General features: G+C 35.8%; 2 protein-coding genes across 3 annotated transcripts; one reads left to right on the forward strand and one right to left on the reverse strand.

Annotated features, from left to right (window-relative positions):
- Positions 1–284: 284 nt before the first annotated feature.
- Positions 285–8,044, reverse strand: LOC137404677 (uncharacterized). 2 transcript variants are annotated; one of them, XM_068090919.1, is made up of 9 exons: positions 7,842–8,044; positions 7,609–7,671; positions 6,796–6,950; positions 6,301–6,481; positions 6,100–6,206; positions 4,479–4,625; positions 3,005–3,085; positions 1,702–1,911; positions 285–693 (listed from the first exon to the last, which is right to left on the reverse strand). In XM_068090919.1, the coding sequence occupies exons 2-9, from the start codon at positions 7,664–7,666 to the stop codon at positions 574–576; spliced, it is 1,059 nt and encodes a 352-aa protein (XP_067947020.1). In that variant the 5' UTR covers positions 7,667–7,671; positions 7,842–8,044; the 3' UTR covers positions 285–573. The 2 variants fall into 2 exon arrangements, with proteins under 2 accessions (XP_067947020.1, XP_067947013.1); XM_068090912.1 differs by having other exon boundaries at positions 7,609–7,674.
- Positions 8,045–10,078: 2,034 nt separating this feature from the next.
- LOC137385378 (mitochondrial Rho GTPase 1-A-like) lies at positions 10,079–24,397 on the forward strand. The gene is made up of 14 exons (XM_068071829.1): positions 10,079–10,140; positions 10,258–10,402; positions 10,645–10,849; positions 12,606–12,656; positions 13,124–13,267; positions 13,430–13,486; positions 13,786–14,015; positions 16,427–16,511; positions 19,077–19,222; positions 19,970–20,156; positions 20,350–20,472; positions 20,596–20,721; positions 20,940–21,136; positions 24,099–24,397. Exons 1-14 carry the CDS (start codon positions 10,104–10,106, stop codon positions 24,223–24,225), a joined length of 1,860 nt encoding a protein of 619 aa, XP_067927930.1. The 5' UTR covers positions 10,079–10,103; the 3' UTR covers positions 24,226–24,397.
- The last annotated feature ends 659 nt before the right edge of the window (positions 24,398–25,056 follow it).

The raw sequence follows: 25,056 nt of genomic DNA on the forward strand, positions 1-25,056 counted from the left end.
CCTTGTCTGGCATGAAGGCATACATATCGACTAAGCCTTTAGTTGATTTGTATGCCATTCAGTGAACTTAAAATCAACTTTTATGATCTAGAGATTGTGATGTGTGTAGCATTGTGAGATTATTGATGTATGGTAAATTATGGCTTCTATACATAATGAAAATGGCACAAGTATTTATGAAATGTCAATTAATATCATTTGCTTGCTGTTGGTCAGCAGCAATTTCATACTCAACACATGCAATTTAATGTCCAATTCAGTGCTTTGACGATTAAAAGTAAAACTTGTTAACTTTGATATAACCTTTATTTTTTAACATTTGGAATTTATAGACAGTTCTAAAACACTACAGTCTTAGACAGCATATAAGATGGGTAATACAAATACAATATAAATAACCATAAAACAATGAGCAAAAGTGCCAAGTTTGAGCATCACAAAAAAGAATTTCAGAGTAGTAATGAGTGACGCAGTTATTGAGTCCGAGGAGATTTTATTGTTATGGCAAATAACTTGAAGTTGTAACATTCTACTTTGTAATGTGCAGATAACTGTTATTAGTAGTTGCAACTATTAACTAATGACGCCAGTTTTGACAGTATCCAGCTGTCCACCCACAGCCACTACTTGTCCTCCTCTCGTGCTGTCCACAGCCTGCACACATTTTTCATCCAGACCTATTTCTCCAAGTACCTAAAATATCCATTAGACACCTGGCGTTTACTTTGCACAACTACAATGTTCTCTTGGAAAATTAAAAAAATAAATGACATACAATAAATTAAAAGAAAGCTGTTCAGAATACAAGTCAATATGGCATTTAACACTTTCAAGTCTGGGTCCAAGATAATTCAAGAATATTTATCCCCCTAATCCTACGCCTGAGTAAACTCGGACGCTTAGTTTCTATGTATTTCTGGTATATGGATAAATACAAAATTTGAATGTTTGTGTGATATAGGTTTTCAGTATAATCCCAAAGATTTAAATCAATCGGGCTATTAGTTTTTTAGATATCATCAAAATACCGACGGCAATTCTAACCGATCGAGACATGAAAACTGGCTGCCAACAGAAAACTAGATCGTTTTGCCATTCCGCACTTCTGATTTACATACAATTGCGAAAATGATTGATTCGTATAGAATATTTTTTCAGCACAATTCAAGTTTCAAGTATGAGTTTTGAGAGAATCCCATAATACGAAGGGCGCTTTCAACCAACCGTGAAATAAAAAATGGCTGCCGTCAGAACATTAGTTTCAAATGGCATGCTGATTGAAATTCTTAGTAATGATGATAAAAAATAGACAAAACGAGAAAGCTTCTCCTCAGCAGCAAAAGCTTTACAGTAAAACTTAGTTTTTTTATTCATAAAAATATACACTATCGATCTCGGTTTACTCCAATCATTATGTTTTTTCAGTTACATTCAAAACATCACATAGTTTAAACAACATTCACTATATTTGATTTCTATTGTTTTTCATTGAGTTTTACAAGCTTGACATTTCAATATGCCATTCAGTTCAAGAGGAATTGTACTACTCAAAGTGTTTTCACCGACGATTGAAAGTTGTTACTACGGCCTAGAATCAGTGGACTTATGTATGCAGGGTTAGCCTTCAAAGTGTTAACAGTGAAAAACAGTCTCAAAATTTGTTCTCTGCATGAAAAAACATAAATGTTAAAACTCCCTTACCTCGCCAGAATTTGTGTTAATTGCTTTGAGGCTATTAGTTCCACTCCCTCCAGCAATGACCGTTTCATTTTCACAGAACTGGGCCACGTAAAGGTATTCTCCGTTGCCATTGTCCGGGTAAGGTACATTCTTTATTAGCTTACCAGAGGAGTAATCCCAAATCTGAAGGGAGTTTTGTGCAACCCAAGACCCCGTTAATATTTGGAAGCCCTGTAAGCATGACTGTGGTTCAGTACACGAGATGACACAGCAGTGACATCTATGTGTTTCACAGCGATAGTAAAAACCACTATACAGTGTAGATGCCGATAATTTGCCAGCTAGAGTGCTTACAAATTTGCACTAATTAATTATCGGCAATCCTTTTAGAAGTTTCAAGTATTCATAAATTATAGTTTACCAAGATAAGATAACAAGGTTTTAAAAGTCTGATAGACATTTTAAGACTTTATAGTAATAATCAATGTATTAACGCATGAAGCACAGCACGATGACAATAGTATACACAGGAGACTAATTATTACCTTACAATGCGTGTCCAATAATTGCTCCCAAAGGAGGGAGTTGGTGATTCGTTAATCAAACCTAGATTTTGATGCTAATAAGTTGTAAATATTAGAACTTCCATCACTACTTACTGATATGGTACTTATTGATGGACTAATTGAACAATATTGATTAATAAACAATGCGTGAGGTTAGTTTATGCTTTGTATCAATGAACACTCAAAACCATACAAGGATGACCAATTAAAGTTTTACACAATTAAATGAAATCCATTTTCCTCGCGCGTTCGTTCAATGCTAACTCTATAGATGCATATTGGATTATTACGGTCTGCTAATTCAAGCTCTTACACTTTACCATTCACAGATTACTGTACTCTTATGCTATTTGTAAAAGCACATTTGGTACTTTTGCAATAGTACAACAGTACTACATGCATTTGGTCTCAAAAGTTTTGCTCTCAAATTTTATTTAAGAGTGTCATGATAAAATGGCCGAGCTTCCACTAATTCCAGCATAATTTTTACAAACAAAGTTAAAATGTAGGCAGTTTGACCCCACCATAACCTTGTAGATATTTGTACAATGTAGCAATGATTTAACACATTTTATTTCCTTTAGCAGTTTCTATGCAATACAGTATGCAATTAGTGTATTATGGTATGAACTACTTTTCATACACCTTCCTTACCGTTCCATACTCAATAAAGTTGAGCTAAACCACTTTTTTGTAATTAATGTCTTGAAATAAAAAATTGTCGAAGCTATAACGCATTATAATGCAGAACATCTTACCTTAATATCCAGAGAGTCCCCACATATATGTGGACCACCAATAGTTCTTTTCACTCCATCTGTGCTTCTGGTATCCCACACCTTTTACGGAAAAAATAGAAGCTGATAAGATAAAGATAACATCGATTCAAAGACAAATTGTCAATATAAAGCTGAGGAAATGTTACACAAATTTCGTTAATTACCAATATATTTAGGCGTAAACATTCACGAGCATTATCATAATGCGCTGCCTGAAGATTGTGTTACGATAAGTGTGTGAGAGATTGCAGTTACAACGCATGTAGCATCGTAAACTATACCAGTCAGGCAGGTATCAAGGATCATCAAGAACGAGCATAGAAACTGTTGGAGTACTGATAGCATACAAGGGTTTAACTAGGCAACAAGTCAACAGTTCTGCCGATCCAATTAAAGTAGCTGACCAGCCTTTAATAGAAAGCTCTTTAACAAGTACCGCTATTAAGCAGGGTTTAAAAAAATCAGGATCTTTCTTAAAAAATAAAATAAATCTGATTTTTGATTTCAATCGATTTTTTTGATGTTTATGCTACTTTTTACAAATTTTATTTTTTAGCTTAGTGTTGCTCATGTAAGTTGTCTGTGTATTGTATTACACAGCAGACTGCTGGTGAATCCACTTTTCAGTATTAGTGACTTACATGCTTTAATTTGACAAATTCTTATATTTCTTGGATTCAACAGTCGTATCAAATTATAATGTGCAAACTATATGTAAGTTAGTGGAGTAGCAGTTTCACATGAAATACGAATGAGAGCCAAAGCTATAAAAAGGCACCGTGAAATGTTTAAGCACATTCTTCCTTGGTGTGATCGATATGGTTTATCATGTGAAATATAATACCACCAACTTGCCAGTGTTTTCAGTACCTAGCCTGTTTTTTATTTCTGAATAAACGAAGCCAAAGGTGGGAAATACTCTTTAAATACTGCTTGCACTTGAGCTGATTGCAGTGAGGAGTTTGATCTCATAATGTTAATTACTAAACAGAATAGTGAGAGAAAACTGTGTCAGTTACTGTTGCTATCTCACAGTTAATCCTAGTTTAAGGTTTACTAAATAAACTCCTAGGTCGTAACTTCAAAGGTCTTTCTGTAGCATTGCACTACACAAGCAGTCAATTATCTCAATTACACTTGCTAACTCATGATAGAGGAGTTTTTACAGACTTGTTACACACGCACGCACACACACATACATGAAAACAAGGCTGTATGTCAAGAAACACTAGTTTTTGCAATTATGAAAAAATCGAAAAACAAAAATAAATCATGCTTTTTTCTATAAAAAAACGATTTGAATCGTTTCATTTTTGGTTCCAACCCTGCTAGTAAGTTTAACTACCAATGGTCAACATATTTATATCAAACATTAATGTATGTAAAAATAACAATTGCTTGCAAGCTATTCAGCTTTAAAATAATATAGTTTATGAAAATTTCAAGCTATAACCTTGAGGTGATTGTCCCAACCGCCTGTGATGAGTATGTGGCTGTTCTGTGGTGAGTATTTCAATGCAAACACTCGCATTCCATGTCCTTGAACGTCTGTTTCACCTTGAGGCCTTTCTTGTCTGTATCCTTCATACGACTGCGTCAACTGGCGTAAACAAAAAGAAAATTGAGTTTATATGAAATGAATTAAAACGCTGCAGATGAGGCATGGTTGAGTTTGATTAGCAGCTAGAAAGAACGAGTTGAGAAATAAGTGGTCATTGTGGGCATACAACAAGCTGGCACCATGCCTAATTAGCTATCCAACAATACGCCATTAAGTTCTCCAATCCGCGCTGAATGGTTTGTCGAACAAAGACGCTGCCAGTTATTGATAACATTGAGTTGAGCTGTTTACATGCTGCGTGACATGACATTAGCAAGTGCTAGTTGTACATTCCAGCTCTTTATATAATATCCAGTTGTCTGTCGTGCAAAAGAATTTGCAAAGTTGCATCATTTTCCAAAAATATTTTACTGAATCCAATGCATGCACCCTAGTTCATTCTCTATTAGAATTATGCAGGGATTTTGATGACTAAAAAAATATTCGATGCCGTTACAGAACTCAGTTATGTAACGGCATGGAACAATGTTGCTATACTATTTGGAAGAAAAATTCAAAGTATTTACGTAATCATCCAGATCACTTACAATATATAGCTGCTTCAAAGTTTATATTCTATTGGTCAACGAAAGCTGTCAGGTGTGTTGCATCACCTCAGTCTACATGTAGCCTCTAGCTATCTCATTTATCCTTGCTAAATGGTACGACTACCATGAGACCCTTACTGATATCAATAATCTGTAACTGCCTAGTTTCAACATTGATTATAAGTTTTGCTATTAACGTTCTTGTTTGTAATGATAGTCTTTAAAGTTCTTCTGCAAAAAGTATACTCCCAGAGAGATTAAAATTGATTCAAACTGCAGCAAAGTGCTTATTTTGTGTACTTTACCAGTACAAGAGTGTTAGAGTAATTTCCACTGTAAAAGGTCTCAGCTGTCCATAAAGTATGTTGCTGAATTTGCTGTTTTGCTTGCAAACGGCGGTAGCTAACCAAATCATGAGATTTAAAAAATCCTTTAATATCTCAATTCTTTATGATTGAAGTAAATCAAGGTTTTACAATTGGGCAAGTTGTTGTCTTGAAGACTCCTCATTATGTCAACTACACGGTCTCTTACAGTATATGGTTTGGCACACTATACCTCTAATCGAGACTATTATAATTACATAGCTTACAAACAGCGGCTTCGATTACCTTGTTTGCACAATAGTTTCGCTGCCGTTTTATCTAATCCTGTGCTTGACTGGTTGAACATACAGTCATTAGACACATTGAAACACAATAGCAGCAATCTTGAATGCTTGGCAAGCAGAGATCATAAAAGCCTTGTTTACGTGAAGTTTGATTTCATATTTTAGAGCTGGTCGATAGTCTTAAGATTATATATGCTATTAGTCGACTCCTTGAAAAAGCTTCTATAAATTATGTAGCCAAAGGAGTCGTGACACTTTCGCAAATCAATTTTTTGCTAGGATTGTCATTATTAAAAACATTTTTATACAAACTCACCGTACAGGTTTTGGTGTCATATATTCGCACCGCAAGGTCTTTACCAGACGTTGCGAAAGCTGAACCGTCTTCGCTAAAATCTAAGCAGTTGATTTCATTTTTCCTTTCTGTAAACAAAATCAATAACAAAGCAATTTCATTATGAAACAGGATTTGATCACAGAGCTACTAGTTGGAAAGTGTTGTAGTCTTATGAAATACCTTTGACAACTGTTTTGCAAGTGTGATCTTCAGTGTTCATTGCATATACGTTTCCTTGACAGGTGGCAGCAAACAGTATGTGGTGGTCATATGGATGCCATTGAAGGCTGGTCACAGGGTAACCTCCGTATCGAGGCTTGCGCAGATCAACTATGTGTTTACCTGAAGATGTCTCGTACAGCTGTAATAAGAGCAATGCATATGTCTTCTTTTTAAAGAAGCTGTGCTGAATTGAGCAATATGAAGTATTCACAGATTTTAAAGAACGCTGCATATCAAACCAGTAAAAATCAGATTGAGTAGTAGTTTCTTACAAACAAGCTGAAAATTTACAAATAAGCTGAGACAATATTCGAGGCTTTGCAAGTTGCGCCTTATTTGAGAAGATTACACAGACTGGCATTCTTCTGTCATTAAAAAGCATTTTTAAGATCTAATAACATAAGTAGTTAACATAAGTAAACTTTTTGCTTCACATTGTATAAAGTTGCTCACTCTCATCGCTTCATTTCCAGTACCAACAGCTAAGACAGAACCATCTGGAGAATACTGTAAACTGTACACCCCATCAATTTCTTCATTGCTGTGAATATCTTTGTATGACTCAAGTCGGCTGTAGGAACTCGGCACTGAGCAGGGCAAAAGTTTTCCTGTCAATACATATTTGCTGTATCATTCATGAATAGAGAAAACTAGTTCAGGTTAAAGACCATGAAAAATGTTATAGATAATATGAAAAGAAAAAAAAACGTTGAGTTTTTTTCAAAAGGACCTACAAAAATTGAGTAAATATATATACTGAAATAATTAATAAAATAATTCAGGAAAACTTGTTAAAAGTTTGTGCCGCATAAGATTATGAGTTTAGAGGTGCAGAAAGTTGAAACGTGCTAGCTGATAAGGCACTATATTAGAAACGCTGAATACGTACAACAGTAGTCATGAATTACTGTAATATAAAAGTGAATAAATTTTTATACATTGTGAACATCACAAAAATAGAATATTACTTTACGATAAAAGTTATAAAGTGCTTTCATGTCCAGAATCAACCCCAACTTCTTGGTCAATTCCATTGTTACGGTTTTGGTAATTTCCAATGACATATTTATTTTAAATAATAAAAATTTTCAATCATCTGATTTTAGCTATAGCAGTACAGATTGCGTGAATGGTAGGCACAATAGCCAATCAATATATCACATTTTGCCCTCCACAATCTGACAAGTAGCTTATAAATATATCCTTACACATAACATATTACTGAATTTTTACATCAAAAAGTCATGCATAACATTCTAAACTTACCATCTAGTTCTAACTCTTTACTTGCTTGTATAGCTGCTTCAATATTTCGCCTTGCCATTTAGACTGCTACAATGAAAATGAATTATGATGACAAAAGTTTGAAGATGACTTGTACGAACGACCATAGACAAGTAAATAAATGAAAAGTGAATGTAGCAGAACATATCAATATAATTAAGTAAACTTCTATGCACAGATTTGTATAAGAGATGTAAAAATGTTACGGTGCATACCTGTAGCAAAGTTGCAATATGAGCATTTATTTCAATGTCCTATCATTATCAACCAGCCAGAGACGAAATGTGGTTTTAAAAATGTTTACGCGTATCTAGATCACTGTAGACTAATAAATCGCCGGTAACAATTGTGTGTTATTATTTTATTAAACCGATGAGAGGTTTCCTAAATTTTCTACAAGTGTAGGTAAATCGCAAACCCAGAGCAGTGTAGCCCCTACAGCTCTGCGAGAACCTCGATGAGCCATAGAAATACTTCATCAAGACCTAGTAGCTCATTCATTTAAGCATGCGCCACAATTCGTTTCCGATTCCGGAGAAGTAAAAAACAAAAAATTCCATGTTTCGCCGATATTATTGTCTGTAATAGATGGAAGCTTAATCACAAAAGAACTGGTCCAACAACGTCGGATACTGCAATATACATTTTAGGCATGCGTAACTTTAATAAATGAGTTTTCATGGTTTTTGTTGGTTCAGTAATACTAGTGTTAAAAATCATTGTTTTTTATGTGGGGTCACCGGTCAGCTACCTTTATTTAACGGTTAATCGGAGAAGGTAGAACGCATCGTAAGTAGTTGTAGAAAAAAAGAAATTAAATGTGATTTAGTTCGAGTGTTGATGCAACATACCTTTCTAATTCGTCATCGCCAGAATTGAGCCCATGCCTAATGACTGATCAGTATTCAGTAAGGTGTTGACTGTATGAGGTTATGCATTAGATCTAGGTCCGATTTAAATACATTGAAATGCATTAGTTTTGGCTTCATTGATATGCTGGTTTTGTTTAAGATGAATATTTTAACAATAGGTTGTAAATAAAAGCTCGACCACGCAGTAATACCACTTGTTTGGCTTGTATGCTGGACCTGGATTGAATGTAAATAAAGCTCGAATGAATGTACTACTGATAACTCGGCGTTACGCTCATTGTAGCCAAGTCGTTGTGCACTTTGGGATGCGTCTCTAAGCGCTGTCCATTTTCATTGTAAGCTATGCTGTCTTCCATTCTTGTTAATTCGTGATTGTTTCTTCCTCCTGTTGTATAAGCACTCACCACGTTTTCACTAGCTTAAAGCAGGAAGAAGAATCTCCCAATACACCCTTTTCCATATTTATTTAGTTTTTCCTTAGCTTTCTCAATAAGCTAAGAAAGCTACATAATCCTGCAAGCCTGTGTTAGAGGCTTTGCCTTCTAAAGCCTAGCTGGCTTCCTTAGCCTAAGTTACTGTAACATAGTCAGGCACACAAGGGATGCCTGCACAACATCTCCGAGTTAGCATAAAGTTCATTCATCAATACTCAAATAGTGTTGATGGCATTTTCCTTTGACATTGCATTTCTTTATCATTATGTCACCAATTGTTTGTGTACAACGCAGTATGAAGTCCGTCTTCGAGATTTGACACAATAATTGATTACATTGTACTTTATTATTCTGAAAAAAGTTGGTGTGACATCAGTAGTGCTTATGTTTGCTATGATACTTTAATGTGATTGTTGTTTATGACTGTTTGGTTTTTAGTTCTACTTGAAAATTAGTTTTAGTATCTTCTTACAATACTTTGTGTGGTTGTATGGCGAGTAAACTACTACCCATGTATTTTATTTTCAATATGTCAAGTGAATATATAAGCCAGCAATGCATTATTCAATCGTTGACGCATATTTTTAATTTTACTATCTCCAATATCATGAATTGTTAGACTAAAAACAGCATCCTCTCTCTTTATATCAAACCTCACAAATGTAGGTGTGACGGGTTCTAATTTATAAAGGCATGCTCATAAAAACAAAGCTTGCCGTAAACTTCCTGACACTCAATTTTAAAAATAACGATTAACCATCTGCTGCTCAGCCAATCTTACATCACTATATTTTATCTTGGTGCCTAAGTGAAGCTTTAATAAAAATCAGCTATGTGTCTTTAATTACAAGGTTTTGCTGGCTGATAATACTAGTTCAACAACCCAGGGCAAATGTCCATGTGTTGTGCATATAATGCCGTGTGGCTCAGGATAGTTGCCCTACAAACCCATGTGTTTAAGGCAGGGTAACATGTGCCCTTCGTGAAACCTTATTGCTCTAGTGGACGTGTTCTTTTGAAATGGCGTTATTAGCTATTGTTGGTTGGAGTGAAAATAAGGAGACAAATTTTAAGCAGCTTTAACCGGCTTTGAAATCCATGATCCGAAGCCTGTCAATGAAATTAAATATTTGGCTGTTTTTTCAGACCTTATGCATCAGCTGCAGACAGAATGAAAAAGGCTGTCAGAATATTGCTCGTGGGTGAACGTAAGTAAATACTGTATTGGCATCAATGGGGTGGAATATTCTCTATTTATTACATCATTTTAAATGCTTGTGGAATATTGCATAACATTACCCTCTAGTACAGCACTGTTGCTGCAGCGGGTGTGGGTAAGACCTCTCTAGTCTTATCCTTGGTTAGTGAGGAGTTTCCCGAGCGTGTTCCACCCCGATCAGAAGAAATTACTATACCAGCAGATGTGACGCCGGAACAAGTTCCTACCAACATTGTTGACTACTCAGAGAGGTTAGGTGACATACAGTATTTTTTTTAATTCCCAGTTCACTTTTGTTATGCTTGTGGAAGTAGTTTCTATCTAGTGTTCTAAATATCTAAATATTCATAATATTTGTATGCATCGGAATAATGTTCATTCAATTAACCTTAGTTGGTTTAAAAGGAAACTTAAGAAGTATCTCTAGTTTCTTTTTTAATGAATATATTTCATTAATAAATCTATCTAACATAACCTAGTTGATGATTTGCAGAGAACAGAGTGAGCAGGAGCTGTTGGAAGAGCTACACCGGGCTGATGTCATCTGCATAATATATTCAGTGGATGATCCGCACACCCTAAAGCAGGTCACTCACAGATGGCTACCATATGTTCGACAGATTCTCGGAGATGACCACCGACGCCCAGTGATTTTAGTTGGAAATAAGACAGATGCAACAGACGCAAACACTCTAGATGTAAGAGCTCTCTCACCTATGTTACCTTTGTTTCCTCATCCTTCTGATACTGCTCTTCCGTTGATCCTTCCCACTCATAATCCTCCCTTTTCTGCTTTCCTTCTCTGTTGCTTCCTCTACTACCTTTCTCCTATGGTCTCCGCTCATGGTCATGATAATTGCTACTGTTTCATTATCCCACGATTAAATGAGCGGAAGCGAAGTTTGAGAGTTTTTATGATAAATGCATGTGCACACAACTTACGAAAATTATTCATCAACATTGAGACGAACCCTTGAATCAAAATTTCATCAATAAATTTAACCAATCGTTTTGTAGAGTCGTTAAAGTATAATAACGATACAAAACACATATAAGCCTATTTAAATATGTTACCAAGTCTTTGTAAACCGTCTGCATTATCTTAAAACTTACCCATCTGATCGGATTATACACAAATAGACAGATTCATTTGGCCGAAAATCGTTATTAAAACTTGCTAAGCCTCACTTTTATCAAAGTTAAGACCCGAAATTGAAACGCTGAGCGACAGAGATAGAACGATTAAGTCGTGCGCAGTTCATGGAAAAAAAAAAACGTGCACATTTCACCAGTCTATAGCATTGTCGAATTGCCGATGGTTTCTGTCACTAACGTAGGAGTACTGAAATCGTTTCATCTTTGCCGATTTCAAAGTATCTGACTTTTTAGAAACATTCGAGTACTTTGGTATTCTAACTGATGTCCAACGCAGTGTAAGTAAAGGAAATGACGATGATATTTTTTTTCTAACGATTCTTATGAGATTACGATATTTAATTATAAGTTTGGATATTATTCTTGATACTTCTTGATATTGTTAGCTATGACGTTTTGAAATGTAAACAAAATTGTGCATTGGTTTTCTATTATTACTGTATTACTATTACTAAGTTTGGATATTATTTTTGATACTTCTTGATATTGTTAGCTATGACGTTTTTAAATGTAAACAAAATTGTTCATTGGTTTTCTATTATTACTGTATTACTATATTAATAATATTGGTTATTCGAATAATATCAGTGCATTTTACTTCTAATACTGGCCAATATTGCATTTCTCCTATTGCTGGGGGAGAGATATAAACATATAATCTTTTCCTTTCATTATTGCTGTTTGTTGTATATAATAACACCCACACCCAGTACATTACAGCTACCATTGCAGTTATCCTATTGCACTGCAGTGCCATTTGACTGCTAATATTGCATTTCTCAACCATCAGTACCCTTTCTTTTTTCCAATATCACTTTGGTCGTGGGCTATATGGCAGTGGAATTTCTAGTTAATATAAAATGTTTTACTGCAACCTCTGGTACTGTTTGTCTGTAACCTTGGATCTCACCTGTAAACCTGAGATGGTCTCAGTGAAAAGAAAAGTTCTAATTATTTGTATCTAGTAGCAACATAACAAGATGATGGTTGCCTTGTTTATATCACATCTAGTATAGAATATATCATTAGTGACATTCATGTTCTATACCTGCTTTATCTTTTCTAAATACTTTAATATCTCCAGGACTGCTATATCTTTAGTAATACATGAAATGGTTTCTACCCACTCAATCATTACTAACTCAGTCTACTCCACAGTAATTTTACTCCTATACTATTTAAGCTTACTCTCTATCTGTTGCTTCAACTCTGTAGGATTTAATCAGATGGCATTTTTTTCCCAGCCTCCGAGGCACTATACAGTGTTATCTCATAGTCATGTGACTTGTGTCATTGTAGACCGCTGTACAAGCAATGAATGAGTTTATAGAAGTAGAGACCTGTGTGGAGGTGAGTTATACACAACCTTAATCGTGTTAGTGTGTACACTTCCAGCCTTAGCAGTGTTAGTGTGTACACTTCCAGCCTTAGCAGTGTTAGTGTGTACACTTTCAGCATTTACAGTGTTAGTGTGTACACTTCCAGCCTTAACAGTATTAGTGTGTACACTTCCAGCCTTAGCAGTGTTAGTGTGTACACTTCCAGCCTTAGCAGTGTGAGTGTGTACACTTCTAGCCTTTACTGTGTTAGTGTATCCACTTCCAGCCGTTACAGTGTTAGTGTCTACTCTTCCAGCATTTACAGTGTTAGTGTGTACATTACAGCCTTTACTGTGTTAGTGTGTACACTTCCAGCATTTACAGTGTTAGTGTGTACACTATAGCCTTTACAGTGTTAGTGTGCACTCTTTGCAACTTTTATAGAGCTAGTGTATAACCACATTAGAATACTTGCTCATCACATTCATATGTTTACAGTGCTCTGCTCGAAGCATGAAGAATATTAGTGAGATGTTTTATTACGCTCAGAAGGCGGTGCTTCACCCGACTGCCCCCTTATATGATGCAGATAAGAAGGAGCTACAACCAAACTGCAAGGCTGCGATGGAGAGAATCTTTGCTGTATCTATCCTTAGCCCTCTTTTTTGTTTTTTCATTTGCTCAGTGTTCATATTTAAGCAGTATCCAAAGGAGTAATGTCCACAGAGATCAGTGAACATATATTGCCTATGTTGTTACCATCCGCCCTAAAGCATAGTCCTGATTCTAACCTGAATATTCTAGATATGTGACACGGATAATGATGGGATACTAAGTGACGAAGAACTCAACAATTTTCAGGTATTACGTACATGCTATAGTGTTGTATTTTATTCAGTGTTCCGCCTTGTCCAATACATACATAGATACTAAGCACTTCCATTAATCTTGAAAGCTAAAAGCTTTGCAAATGGTTAGCATTTCAACTGCGGCTACTATTTTATTTTTTCTTTTACTTTGTAATATACAACATAAGAGAGAGCATAAAATTTGCATGGATGTCTGCATAATACATATATAAAATTTGTGCCATATTTAACCGCTTCCCCCTCTTCTCCTACTGTACCTTCTCATTCTGGTGCCTTATTTTTTTGCTGCAGAAAAAATGTTTCAATGCACCTCTCGCAGCGCAGTCACTACAGGATGTCAAAGGCATTGTAAGAAAGTATTGCTCTAATGGAGTTGCCAATGATGGATTAACTCTTGATGGATTCCTTACTCTACATCTGCTGTTCATACAGCGGGGCCGGCATGAGACAACTTGGACTGTTCTTAGGAAGTTTGGCTATGATGACTCATTGCATCTCTCCAAAGAATATTTGTATCCACAGTTAGTGAATTTTATTCACCCAATATCATTTCTCTTATTAAGGCACTATTTTAGTGTAGACTTATCATATGCAGGACATGTTTTCTGTCACAAAAATAAAGAACGTTTGTATTGTTATTTTAAATATTTTTTGTTAAAGGTTGACTTGCAATAAAATTTACGTTACAGTTATTTGGTATCAAAAGATTCACCATGTCTTACTCTGTTGTGTTGTAGGTGCCAAATATGTGGAAATGTGATTACAAGCTCGTAAAAGCTCAAAAACGAAAAACCGCCGTAGATTGGAGTCTATTTCTCTGACGTAGCCATGAAGTTTGGTTATTGTCTTGTCACGTGATGTTCTCACGTGAAGTGAAAGGCCAATAAAAAGCTCAATATAAAACTTATCATAGCACTAGTTTATGACAAACACTTCGGGTTTTACTGAAGACCCCGTATCAAATATAGATGCTCGCTACTTTACAGTTTTGTTTCAGTTTGGTCTAATCGGCAAGTCGTAATCTGATCATGTGACCCAATACTTCGCAAATAATTTTTGCAGCACTTTTCCATTATCACAAGTGACCAACAGGCTCATCATGATTATCAGACAATAATATGTACTCCTTCAAGCTAAGGCTAAAAAATTAAACGAATTTTTATGGTAAGTTATAAAATATCACTGCTAAAAGTGACAGCATCACGATGACGATAAAACAGACGCGAAAGAACAATAGACATGGTTTTATTGAAAGCGTGAAGTATATTTGTGAAAATATTTCGACGAATAAGGTTGCATGAAAGTGTAAACAGGAACCATCTCTCACAACTACTGTCACATTGGAGCCGTTTTGGAAAGAGAATCCAAACTATGGCAGTCTCGTGTGGCTGCGATTTTCTGTTCGTTTTTGAGCTTTTAAGAGCTTGTATTCACCTTTCCACATATTTTGCACCTACAACACAACAGAGTAAGACATGGTGAATCTTTTCATATCAAATAACTGTAATGGGAATTTTGTTGCAAGTCAACCTTTAAGTTATCTTCTTACAGTTACAGAAATCCAACACATGGCTAATTATAATTCAACTCAAAAAACTGCATTATGCTTCAGAAAATTTCCACCGTTTCTTTTGTTTCCTGTAACAGTATGTCCAGATTTGCTGTGTGTACAGTTATAGATGCCATTTATACTTGACAACGCATGTCAAGTATAAATACTTTGTCTTCTAGGCCACATTATGTATACAGTCAAACATGGATAACTCGTCCACGGATAGCTCGAACACATGGTTAATTCGAACATTTCCTTTGGTCCGTTCCCACGTAATGATAAATTGCTATAGATAACTCGAACTCAACACTGTTAATTCGAACTGTTTTTTTGCCCAACAGCTACCGAAACGGTTGTTTTCGCTTTAGAAAATCACTTTATTCAAAGCCATAGAGGTAAACTTCATCTTTTCGTAATTCATAAGCGTCGTTATTACCACCATCGGCAAAATATTTTTGTCAATGACTTTTCTAAAAGTTTGGTGAAATTTGATTTATACTGCGATACGATGAATAGCACGGGCTAGCCGGGTCACGCGCGCAAGAATTTTCGCCACGCACATACAAAACAAAAATCGCATGTTGTTTTGTATGTGCGTGGCGAAAATCCTTGAGTGCGTGACTCGGCTAGCCCGTGATGAATAGTTTTCCGACGTTGATTCCGTGTTGAATCAACGTCGGAATGTTGAATGTTTAAAACGTCTTAAAAAATGTTGTAATTAAACGTATACGTTGTCTGAGCTACAAAAAACTATTCATCGTTTGACCTAAACGCAGAATACGTGTGTACATTCAATAAGTATCTATTAAAAAAGTGTGAGTGATATAGAATGTACCGTAAAATCTCGTAAAACTTCTAATTGAACTGCCTCGGAGTGTTGCTCTTAACGAATCCCAGGTAAAGTAAGGTAATCTGCATAAACTTCAAGAAAAAACGGCAAAATTGATCGTGGGTAAAACCCCAAAAGAAAAAAATGTCTTTTCTTTTGAGCATTTCAACAACGATCAAGTTTTCCCAATGTCAATCTGAAAAACGTCCTGGCAATAACATCACCTCAAACAACAAATCAATCTCAAGTGATAGAAAAATCTCTATACTTTTTCATGAAAACGTTTTAAACTTTACATTAGAAGCATTTAATTTGAAACAAGCCATTTGTGCTTTTGATTTATATTATAGTTTGCATATGTACATGTATCTACTAATAAATAAGTAAATATATGGACTTGTGACAGTGCTCTGATAACTTGAACGCTCTGATAATTCGAACACTTTTGCTCGGTCCCTTGAAGTTCGAGTTATCCATGTTTGACTGTATTTACAACAGTGTTTTCTCCTTTCTGAATGTGCTACTGTAATAACTAGTTCTGTCATTGGCAGGCTCCATGTTGAACAAGGTAGCACCACTGAACTCACACATCTTGGATATCAGTTTCTGCAAACGTTGTTCGAAAAATATGATAAGGTTGGTGTCTATGGGTGGTCCGCTACAATCAATGATGTAGTCAAACTTTGGCTTGCAATTAAGTCCCAACCGAACTTTATGGCCCGCAATGCAAGATTTGAGCAAATATTCATCTCGACATATGAATAGTTTTCTTCATGCATTGTCCCAAAATTTTCAAATCATTGTAAATCAGTCCGTGTGCACGCAGTTTTACCTCACATAAGCTGGCCCGACAATGCTCAAATAATATTAAATGGTGCCTATCGTAATATTTAGGTTTAAATCTTGCATAGCAAGATGACTAGTGTGAGTGGTAAGGAAGGAAGTAAGCAATACTCTTTAACATTAGAACAATAAATAATAAAAAAACATGCGCAAACGTCTCCGGTTCAGTTCTTTGAAAAACTTCTAAAGTTGTTTGTTTGGAAAAAAGAAAAAGTGATATGAAACAATGAAAGTCCGAAACTAGTGAGTGTGTTGAATCTAACCATGGTAACTAAAGGTAGAAGTGCAAAAAATATCAGTTAACAAAAACAAAACATCTATGAATATGCTACGGAATCTAAAGTTTCTGTCATCTCATCTCTATAAACACCCTACTTAAGGGTCATTCATCTCCTGTATTGCAAAGGCTACATCTCCGTTCACTTGTCTTTAACATAAAAGCAAATACTAAAAACCCCGTTTATTGATTATTGATGCGTTCAATAGTAATTTAGTGTTTTACGTTTACCTTTAAATACTTTCATGCACTGCTTTAGTTTTAATGTTATACGTGAGTAATTGTCAAGGAGTTATCGTAGGTTGTTTTGAGATGTGAAACAAATTGAAAGAAAATTTGCTTTATTAGTTTGTTTTTTACTTTGTTGTGAACACAATTAGTGCTAAAATTTGCAGTCATTTGCCACTGATATTAGAAGCAATATATTATATTACATAAATTGTACCGAGCCTCTATTCACTGAGGTTCCTTGGACATACAAGTGCTGAGTGATTAACTCGTCAACTAGTACATCTGTACATCACCTTAATAGTAACTAACAGAATTGAGTGTTGGTGTTTGGGATAAAGTGGGGCAAAGTATAATGAACAAAGAATATATTGGAGCTATAGTTCACTAAATTGAACACCGTATATTAAGAAATTACAGATTTATGAACAAATTTTATAACTTTATTTTCGGTAGTAATCATCATACATTATAACATATATACATAATGTACAATTGATATACATGGTGAGACTAGTTTTTCGATTCCAGGTAAATATCGAAACACAGAACTTGCCTTATTGAACTAACTCAGGCACTGATCATTGTCACTATGTATATGCTGATTGTACAAATAGTATTTTATAATCTTTTTCACCAAAATATATCATGGAAATGATGAAATTGTTTGTAATATGACACAAATTTGCAGTTTTCTCATTAGTCCTGCAATTGTGTACATGTACTTTCAACTCAACAGTACTGTAACTGCTCAAACCGTTTCAATTCAGGATTCAATGATTAGATTAGCAGCTTATACTATTTGAAAATATCATAATCTTTAGTATCACTCTCCAAACATTTGTACTAGCTGATAGGATTTATACTGCGGCACTCTAGGAGAAAGTAACTCTTTAACTGGTTTATCTTTAGTGATTAGCTGAAGCAACATTGGCAAGGGGCCTAAATTTCTATTCTCAGTCAGTAATAGCTGGCTTTCATCCGTGTATGTACTTTGTTTAAGTCTTTTCCTAAGTTACCCAAAGTGCAGCTGATTGTCAAATCAAGATAATTAGCAGTAGTGTGTTTTTTAACAACTTTTCACTGCTGGTAGTAACAAACTGTATGCGTAAACCAAAATTTTGATAGTCATCAGTAATAATCAATCAATGGTGTAATATAATTTCACTAGCTGAATGCCCGGCGTTGCACGGGTCATAAAATACTTACCCAATGAATTTGAGTAACTCAAGCTAGTAATTTAAGTTAGTCTAAATCTTTACTATAATAAGAGCCATGTCGGAAGCCAGCTCAATAATAATGGTAAAATTACACGTAACGATCTCTTTTGCAAACATGGTCTTCAAGCGAACCAATAGTAACTAATAATACTTAACCGATGTAATTAGTATGACCACATTTGTGCCATTGCATAGTGATGTACCTGCTTAGCCTAATGGATAGAACATCTGCCTGCAGACCTGGAGGTTCAGAGTACAAACCCAGTGCATAGCAGTTTTTTCGTTCCTAGATTTTAATTGCTATAACCGAATGGATGACAGACAAACAAACACTGATTTATATATAAAGCTTATATCTCACTTTTTGCCATTTTCTCAGTTTTTCATTACTGCTGGAAACAAGCGTTTTCCCGTCCAAAATACCAACCCTGTATTTGGGAGTTTGCAAGCTAAGATTAGTAATCTTAGATTAGACAAGAAATGAAGTCTACCTTTATTTAACAATAAATTTAATTGTACCGTCTCTGAATTGTTGTTAGCCCACTGCTCACTTGGAAGAATTAAATAATTGTAGTGTGAATTTATTAACACGTCTCATTGTCTATTTTTTGTATTAAGCCTTTTGCATTGAAGGACAGGGATGGCTGTCTGTCTCCAACAGAATTAAAAGACTTATTCTCAACATGCCCATTTCTTCCATGGGGAGACGATGTTCTGAATACGGTTCAAACTAGCAAGCAAAATTGGATAACAAATGCTGGTTATCTCGCTCAGTGGACGTGAGTTTTATGAACCCTGTAAGGGTTTACCCCAATATTCTGGTTAGCTGAAAGGAGGTAAAGCAGCTGCATGTATTTTTTAAGCAACTGTTGGACAGATAAACTTGCTTTAATCTGCAGTATTTTCCTTATGGAGTAAATTTTGATTGTTCAGCATGCTTGCGCACAAACTGTCACACATACAAATGGCAAATTGTTATTGTTACGCAAGTGACTAGTTCAGTTGGTAACGTTCAGTTAGCCATATGACTTTATGACATAGTATTATTAGTACTGCAGTGTTTTTATATCTGTGGCTTTGTCAAACCTTTTTAAAAGATCTTGTTATATTGTTAAGAGAACTGCTATCTAACCTAAACTCCTTTAGTGCATATTACTAAGGACTATAAGTTTATCACGTGCCACTTTTTATCGATATGAGCCATATTACATCATTGAATTCATTAAAGTTTATTATTATTCAAATTTTAGTTTTATTTTTATCAAACTTCACTATTGCACAAATTAAGCATACAATATTATTTACTAGAAATGTGAAAGCAGCCCAACTTTTTACTATAGATGCAACATGAACCATTACATCGGCACCAGCAAATATGCTTGGTTGGCAACATTGAAGCACACCATTGCGCTCAAGACAGTTCAAGGGACACAAATCCAACATTATTGATTACTGCATGAAGTTCATATCACACTTCCTTTGATACCAAAATTTTCATGTTTAAGTTGGCACTGGTTGCTTCACAGGTTGACGACTTATTTGGACAAAGAGAGAGCTCTCGAGTACCTGGCATACCTTGGCTATTTGTATGAGCATGATACTCAGCGTACCGGCATCTGTGTGACACGAAATAAAACTATTGACCGCACAAGACGACAGACTAATCGAAATGTTTTCCTATGTCATGTGATCGGACCAAAAGGTGTTGGAAAGGTGCTCTCCATAACCTCTCATGCTCTTATGCCTATTGTCAATCCCACTCATTGTTGTGGTATTTCCGTTACGGAGTTAAGTATGTAAATAATTGTGACTCAGTGTGTTTTACATGTGTTGCATAGCTCATAGATTATTCAAAACGTCATCTTTTTGTGTGATATTCAGCAAACAGTCTCTCATATTCCTGTAGACACACTTTTTACAAGGCCTTCTCGGGCGGAATATGGCTTCACTTAGAGAACAGTCATCAGCACCCTCTAGTGCATACGCTATCAGCCAGGTGAAGGTCTTCGCCGCCGAGAAATATCTACTGGTAATTTATTCATTTTTATACCTTCTCAATCGCGCATCAAGTTTTGGTATTCATAAACGCCTGCATGCTTTCAATTTGCGCGCTCCATCAATGACAAGACTAGCATAAGCCTTTTTCTTGTAGATGAGAGAGATTGATGCTGAAATTACGGAGTTGTTGAGTCCTGGAGACTTGGATTGCGACGTTGCCTGTCTTGTTTATGATGCATCAAATCCAGAGTCTTTCAAGTTTTGTGCTACAACTTACGCTGTATGGTTATAGTATAGACTATAGTATAGACTATAGTATAGACTAAAGTATAGACTATGGTTATAGTATAGACTAGTTTCACTCAAGTAATCCTCAAGCTGGCAAAATATGTCAACTTGATTCACTTAAAAGAGTTCAGTAGTTTGTGGTTTATGCTCCTCTTTTTACCTACTTGGATGAATTTACTTACTGGTGGTATTTACATCGCTGTGTTGCAGAAACATTTTGCGGAGAGCGAGATTCCGCTGTTGATAGTGGCTTGCAAGTCTGAGAAAGCTCATGTTGTGCAGAAATATGATGTAGCACCAGAAGAGTTTTGTAAAGCCAATGGTCTGGCACCACCACAGTTTTACAGTGCCGTGGATCCCACGCCGAGTCAACTTTATACAACACTGGCTACTATGGCTGTGCACCCGTAAGTTGATCAGCAATAAAAAAAATTTTTTAGCAGTTGATTAGCGTGAACGCTAACAACTCTATTGAACCAATTATTTTGATCTCTAAACACTTTCTGGTTTGGTAACTAAATAAATTTGCTTGCAGACGATCCACTTGCAGATGTTCTCTTGCCTAACTTTCAAAGAAACGATTATTTTTTTTAATAGTGTCCACTCTGTGCTGACAGTTGCAATGGCAGTTGATTTAAGTACGTAGTTACTAATTCAAACTACAACTGAGCCTGCAGACGCTTAGAAAGAGATTGTAAAAGTAGACTGGCTCAGTATTAATGGTGCAGAGGTGAAAAAATTTATCTCCGTTTAACAAAAACGTTCAGACAACTTGGTCACTTGTAAATGGTATTGAGTGGTTGCGTTTGTTTTATGAAATGACCATTGCTTGAAAAAAAGCTTCAATGTAAGCAAGGTTAGACCTACTACTAGGTTAGACCTACTATAAGGTTAGACCTACTACTAGGTTAGACCTACTACTAGTAACCAGTTGAAAATAAAAGCGATTAACTAATATCACCAAACAACAGCGATGCTGCTCTGAAAAATATCCGAAATGTAATCACTAAAACGATGGCTAGATCTTTTGATTTGTATCACAATTGGTCGTATTGATTTGATTCAAATGAAAACCTGTTCTATAAACTGTGATAATGTAATCATGTTTAAGAAATGACTTCCAATACTTCTAGGGAGTAGTTGTGGGTTTGCAGTACTTATAGGGAGTAGTTGTGGGTTTGCAGTACTTATAGGGAGTAGTTGTGGGCTTGCAGTACTTCTAGGGAGTAGTTTTGGATTTGCAGTACTTATAGGGAGTAGTTGTAGATTTGCACTACCTCTAGGGAGTAGTTGTAGATTTGCACTACCTCTAGGGAGTAGTTGTGGATTTGCAGTACTTCTAGGGAGTAGTTGTGGATTTGCAGTACTTCTAGGGAGTAGTTGTGGATTTGCAGTACTTCTAGGGAGTAGTTTTGGATTTGCAGTACTTATAGGGAGTAGTTGTGGATTTGCAGTACTTCTAGCGAGTAGTTGTGGATTTGCAGTACTTCTAGGGAGTAGTTGTGGATTTGCAGTGCTTCTAGGGAGTAGTTGTAGCCATGGAAAGACTCGAAGTCCATATCAAATGTCTTATTTAGGTTAGCTACGAATAAAATTTGTTAGACTGTTGATAGCTGTAGCCAATTTGATCCAAACCATAATTATTATCAATGGAAGCCAATAACGGTGTGGCTGATAAGGAGGCAGTTGCAAGTGCCATAAATTTAGTAACACAATTCAGGAATGATATGCGTGAGGATGTTTCAAGCACGTCTCTGACAATGCTGACGTATGAGTGAGAGTATGAGTATGATACCTTAAAGGCAGAGAGGCTTCAATAGTTACTGAAGCCTTAGCTTAGTACTGAAGCCGACAGTAAGGTGATTTACTGTCGTAGTAGCAGGGGCGGATCTACTGTGGTGCATATGGTGCAAATGCACCACCATAAATAAGGCAAAAATTAAAAAAAAAAGATTTAAAATCCATCCAGAATTGAGTAAATTACAATTCATTTCACAGAGAACTTGCTTTGGGAGGAAATGAACAAAAACGGCCTAGTAGAGCTCGTTATAACGAACCAGTTTTAATAACCTTGACCTTAATTTGTTTAGCCTATAAACAAATGAGGGTGGTCCCAATAAACATCCCAATTGAGCCACAACTTTTTCGAAAGAAGTACTACAAGCAATTTAAAAGCAAAATGTTTCAAAAGAAAGGTCAAGAGCGATCTTTGGATCACTTTTTTCGACGACAAAACAACAATTCAAAAAAGTATCCCCTAATATGTCTGTATTATAATAGCATCGTTATGTAGCTAATACTACGAAACATTTTTAATGGTTGTTTGCAAAAATGATGGCTAATTTATGCACAGCCAAACCAAATGGCTGTTGAGGTTTTGTGATTGATTTTGTCTTGATTTTATTTTATTGCACAAATGTTTGTTAACTTTCTGTTTACATGTAATCTTGATATACATAGTATAAGGAACATTATAAAACACCAATTTAATTAATCATATCCAATGTCAATTTTTACCTCTAAACTTGTTGTTTGCTGCAAATAAATGATTACACTTTTTTGGACTCAAACACACCTCTCCTTCATTCTAAGATGCCTAGATTTCAAAAAGTTTCGCTAACGCGGAGCCAGGTAAGGGGGTCACCCTGCGCACCCCCTCCCACTCTAGATGTATACACAAATTTTGCACCACACACTTTTTTCCTAGATCCGCCCCTGAGTAGTTAGATCTCACATGATGGGTGCTACTAGCCAGGGTAAAAAAATACTTCTAACGTTACAGGCGGTTCAGTGTTACCATCAATTTTATTAGTCATTCTCTAACCTTTGGCCCTTTATCAGAAGTAGACATTTAATATAACCCTCCTATTTGGAATTATAGAACATTGACTCTGAGCAGATTTCTGTAGCTAGGTAATATATAATTAGGTCATATAATTTCATACAGTCAGCATGTTGTGGTGGTGGAAGAAGTTGGAAATATAGTTAATTTTGGTAGAGTCATCAGCAAATTATATTACGCCAATACAAAGGCTAGACAATATTGAGTTTACGAAATTAATGTTGAAATTAATTGTAGGCCTATCCCTAACCGCACCCGATAAGTAGTTCATATTTATTGCAGCTGCGCCGATCCAGGCGCTATTGTGTACACACTGATGGCAGACAACTGGCGTGCTTGGCTGCGACGACAATTATACAGGTCTATCAGTGTGATGGAATGTTGTGACTGTTTGAGTTTGATGCTTGTGGCACCCGTAATGCATTGTACAACTAATGTAGAGTGTAGCAGGTTTTGTGGCATAGCTGTTTGCGATTCTTATGTCACACGACTGATGTAAGGGAAAACAACTACGGTCTTTGTTACAGGCAAGCATTGCATGTCGCAGAGGATGAAACCACCAGATGGATAAAGATTGCAGCTGTTATTTCAATCGCCATTGGCATAGCTCTTGGACTGTACAAATATGGTAGAAACAAGATTAACAATTCATAGCAAGGTTGCATCTACCTTTGAAGGAATATTGGAGGTGCTTGTTTTTTATGTTCTGTCTACAGCTTACATTTCTGAACACGCTTGGAATGGGTTCAAAAAGCAAAATATACAATAACTGTCAAGAGTAGATTTATCTTGTACACATCAGCCATGTTAACTTGTTTGTCAATTTGACAGTAGAAGTACAAGAAAAGATGTCTCATTTGTAAAGGACATTATTGTACATTCACTCGTCAGTGTCTGACATTGCTCATTCTAATGCTATAAAAACTCAGTCATTTTATATTTTTGACTTGCTAGAATGCCCATTCTAGTCATGCAGCTTCTTCACACTTGGCTGTAGTCGACCAGAATGATCTTCTGCCTCAAGATGAAGTATTTCCTGCTGAATAGTTTGATACTGTACATGGATGTTGTCTTACATAGTTTACCCATCAACTATATTGTGTAACAGCATCTACAAAACCACTTGTTATTGTGATCCGACCTGTTCTACATAGAATGGGCCGAGGCTATTTACATCTCACAAAAGCAGGGTTCCCAACCTTTTTTGACCTAGATACCCCTTGGGAGCCATGTGACAAAAATGTACCCTTTTGGAAAACACAGTTCAATCAAGGGTATTATTGGTTTAACTTCATAAATTATGTTACTTTATAAAACTTTATAAATTACGCGCATAAAGTTTAACTTCATGCGCGCATTATTAGAATGTGTCACTTAAGCAGGTAAAGAAATGGGCTATGGTATAAAATTGCTATTTACTAAAACAATGATAACTATGCAGTACAAATTTATACATCACAGTGTTTTGTTACTTTCCCACTTTAT

This window comes from Watersipora subatra, chromosome 1, assembly GCF_963576615.1.
Source record: "Watersipora subatra chromosome 1, tzWatSuba1.1, whole genome shotgun sequence".
In the NCBI taxonomy this organism is placed as follows: domain Eukaryota; kingdom Metazoa; phylum Bryozoa; class Gymnolaemata; order Cheilostomatida; family Watersiporidae; genus Watersipora; species Watersipora subatra.

Excerpts from the sequence above, each read along its gene's own strand:
- LOC137404677 (XM_068090919.1), bottom strand. The coding sequence starts at position 7,666 with ATGGCAAGGCGAAATATTGAAGCAGCTATACAAGCAAGTAAAGAGTTA. Across the intron at positions 6,207-6,300 it reads TTGCAAAACAGTTGTCAAAG|AAAGGAAAAATGAAATCAAC; the intron begins GTATTTCATAAG and ends TTTTGTTTACAG. Across the intron at positions 4,626-6,099 it reads ATGACACCAAAACCTGTACG|TTGACGCAGTCGTATGAAGG; the intron begins GTGAGTTTGTAT and ends TGTTTACGCCAG.
- LOC137385378 (XM_068071829.1), top strand. The coding sequence starts at position 10,104 with ATGAAAAAGGCTGTCAGAATATTGCTCGTGGGTGAAC. Across the intron at positions 10,141-10,257 it reads AATATTGCTCGTGGGTGAAC|CGGGTGTGGGTAAGACCTCT; the intron begins GTAAGTAAATAC and ends CTGTTGCTGCAG. Across the intron at positions 10,403-10,644 it reads ATTGTTGACTACTCAGAGAG|AGAACAGAGTGAGCAGGAGC; the intron begins GTTAGGTGACAT and ends GATGATTTGCAG.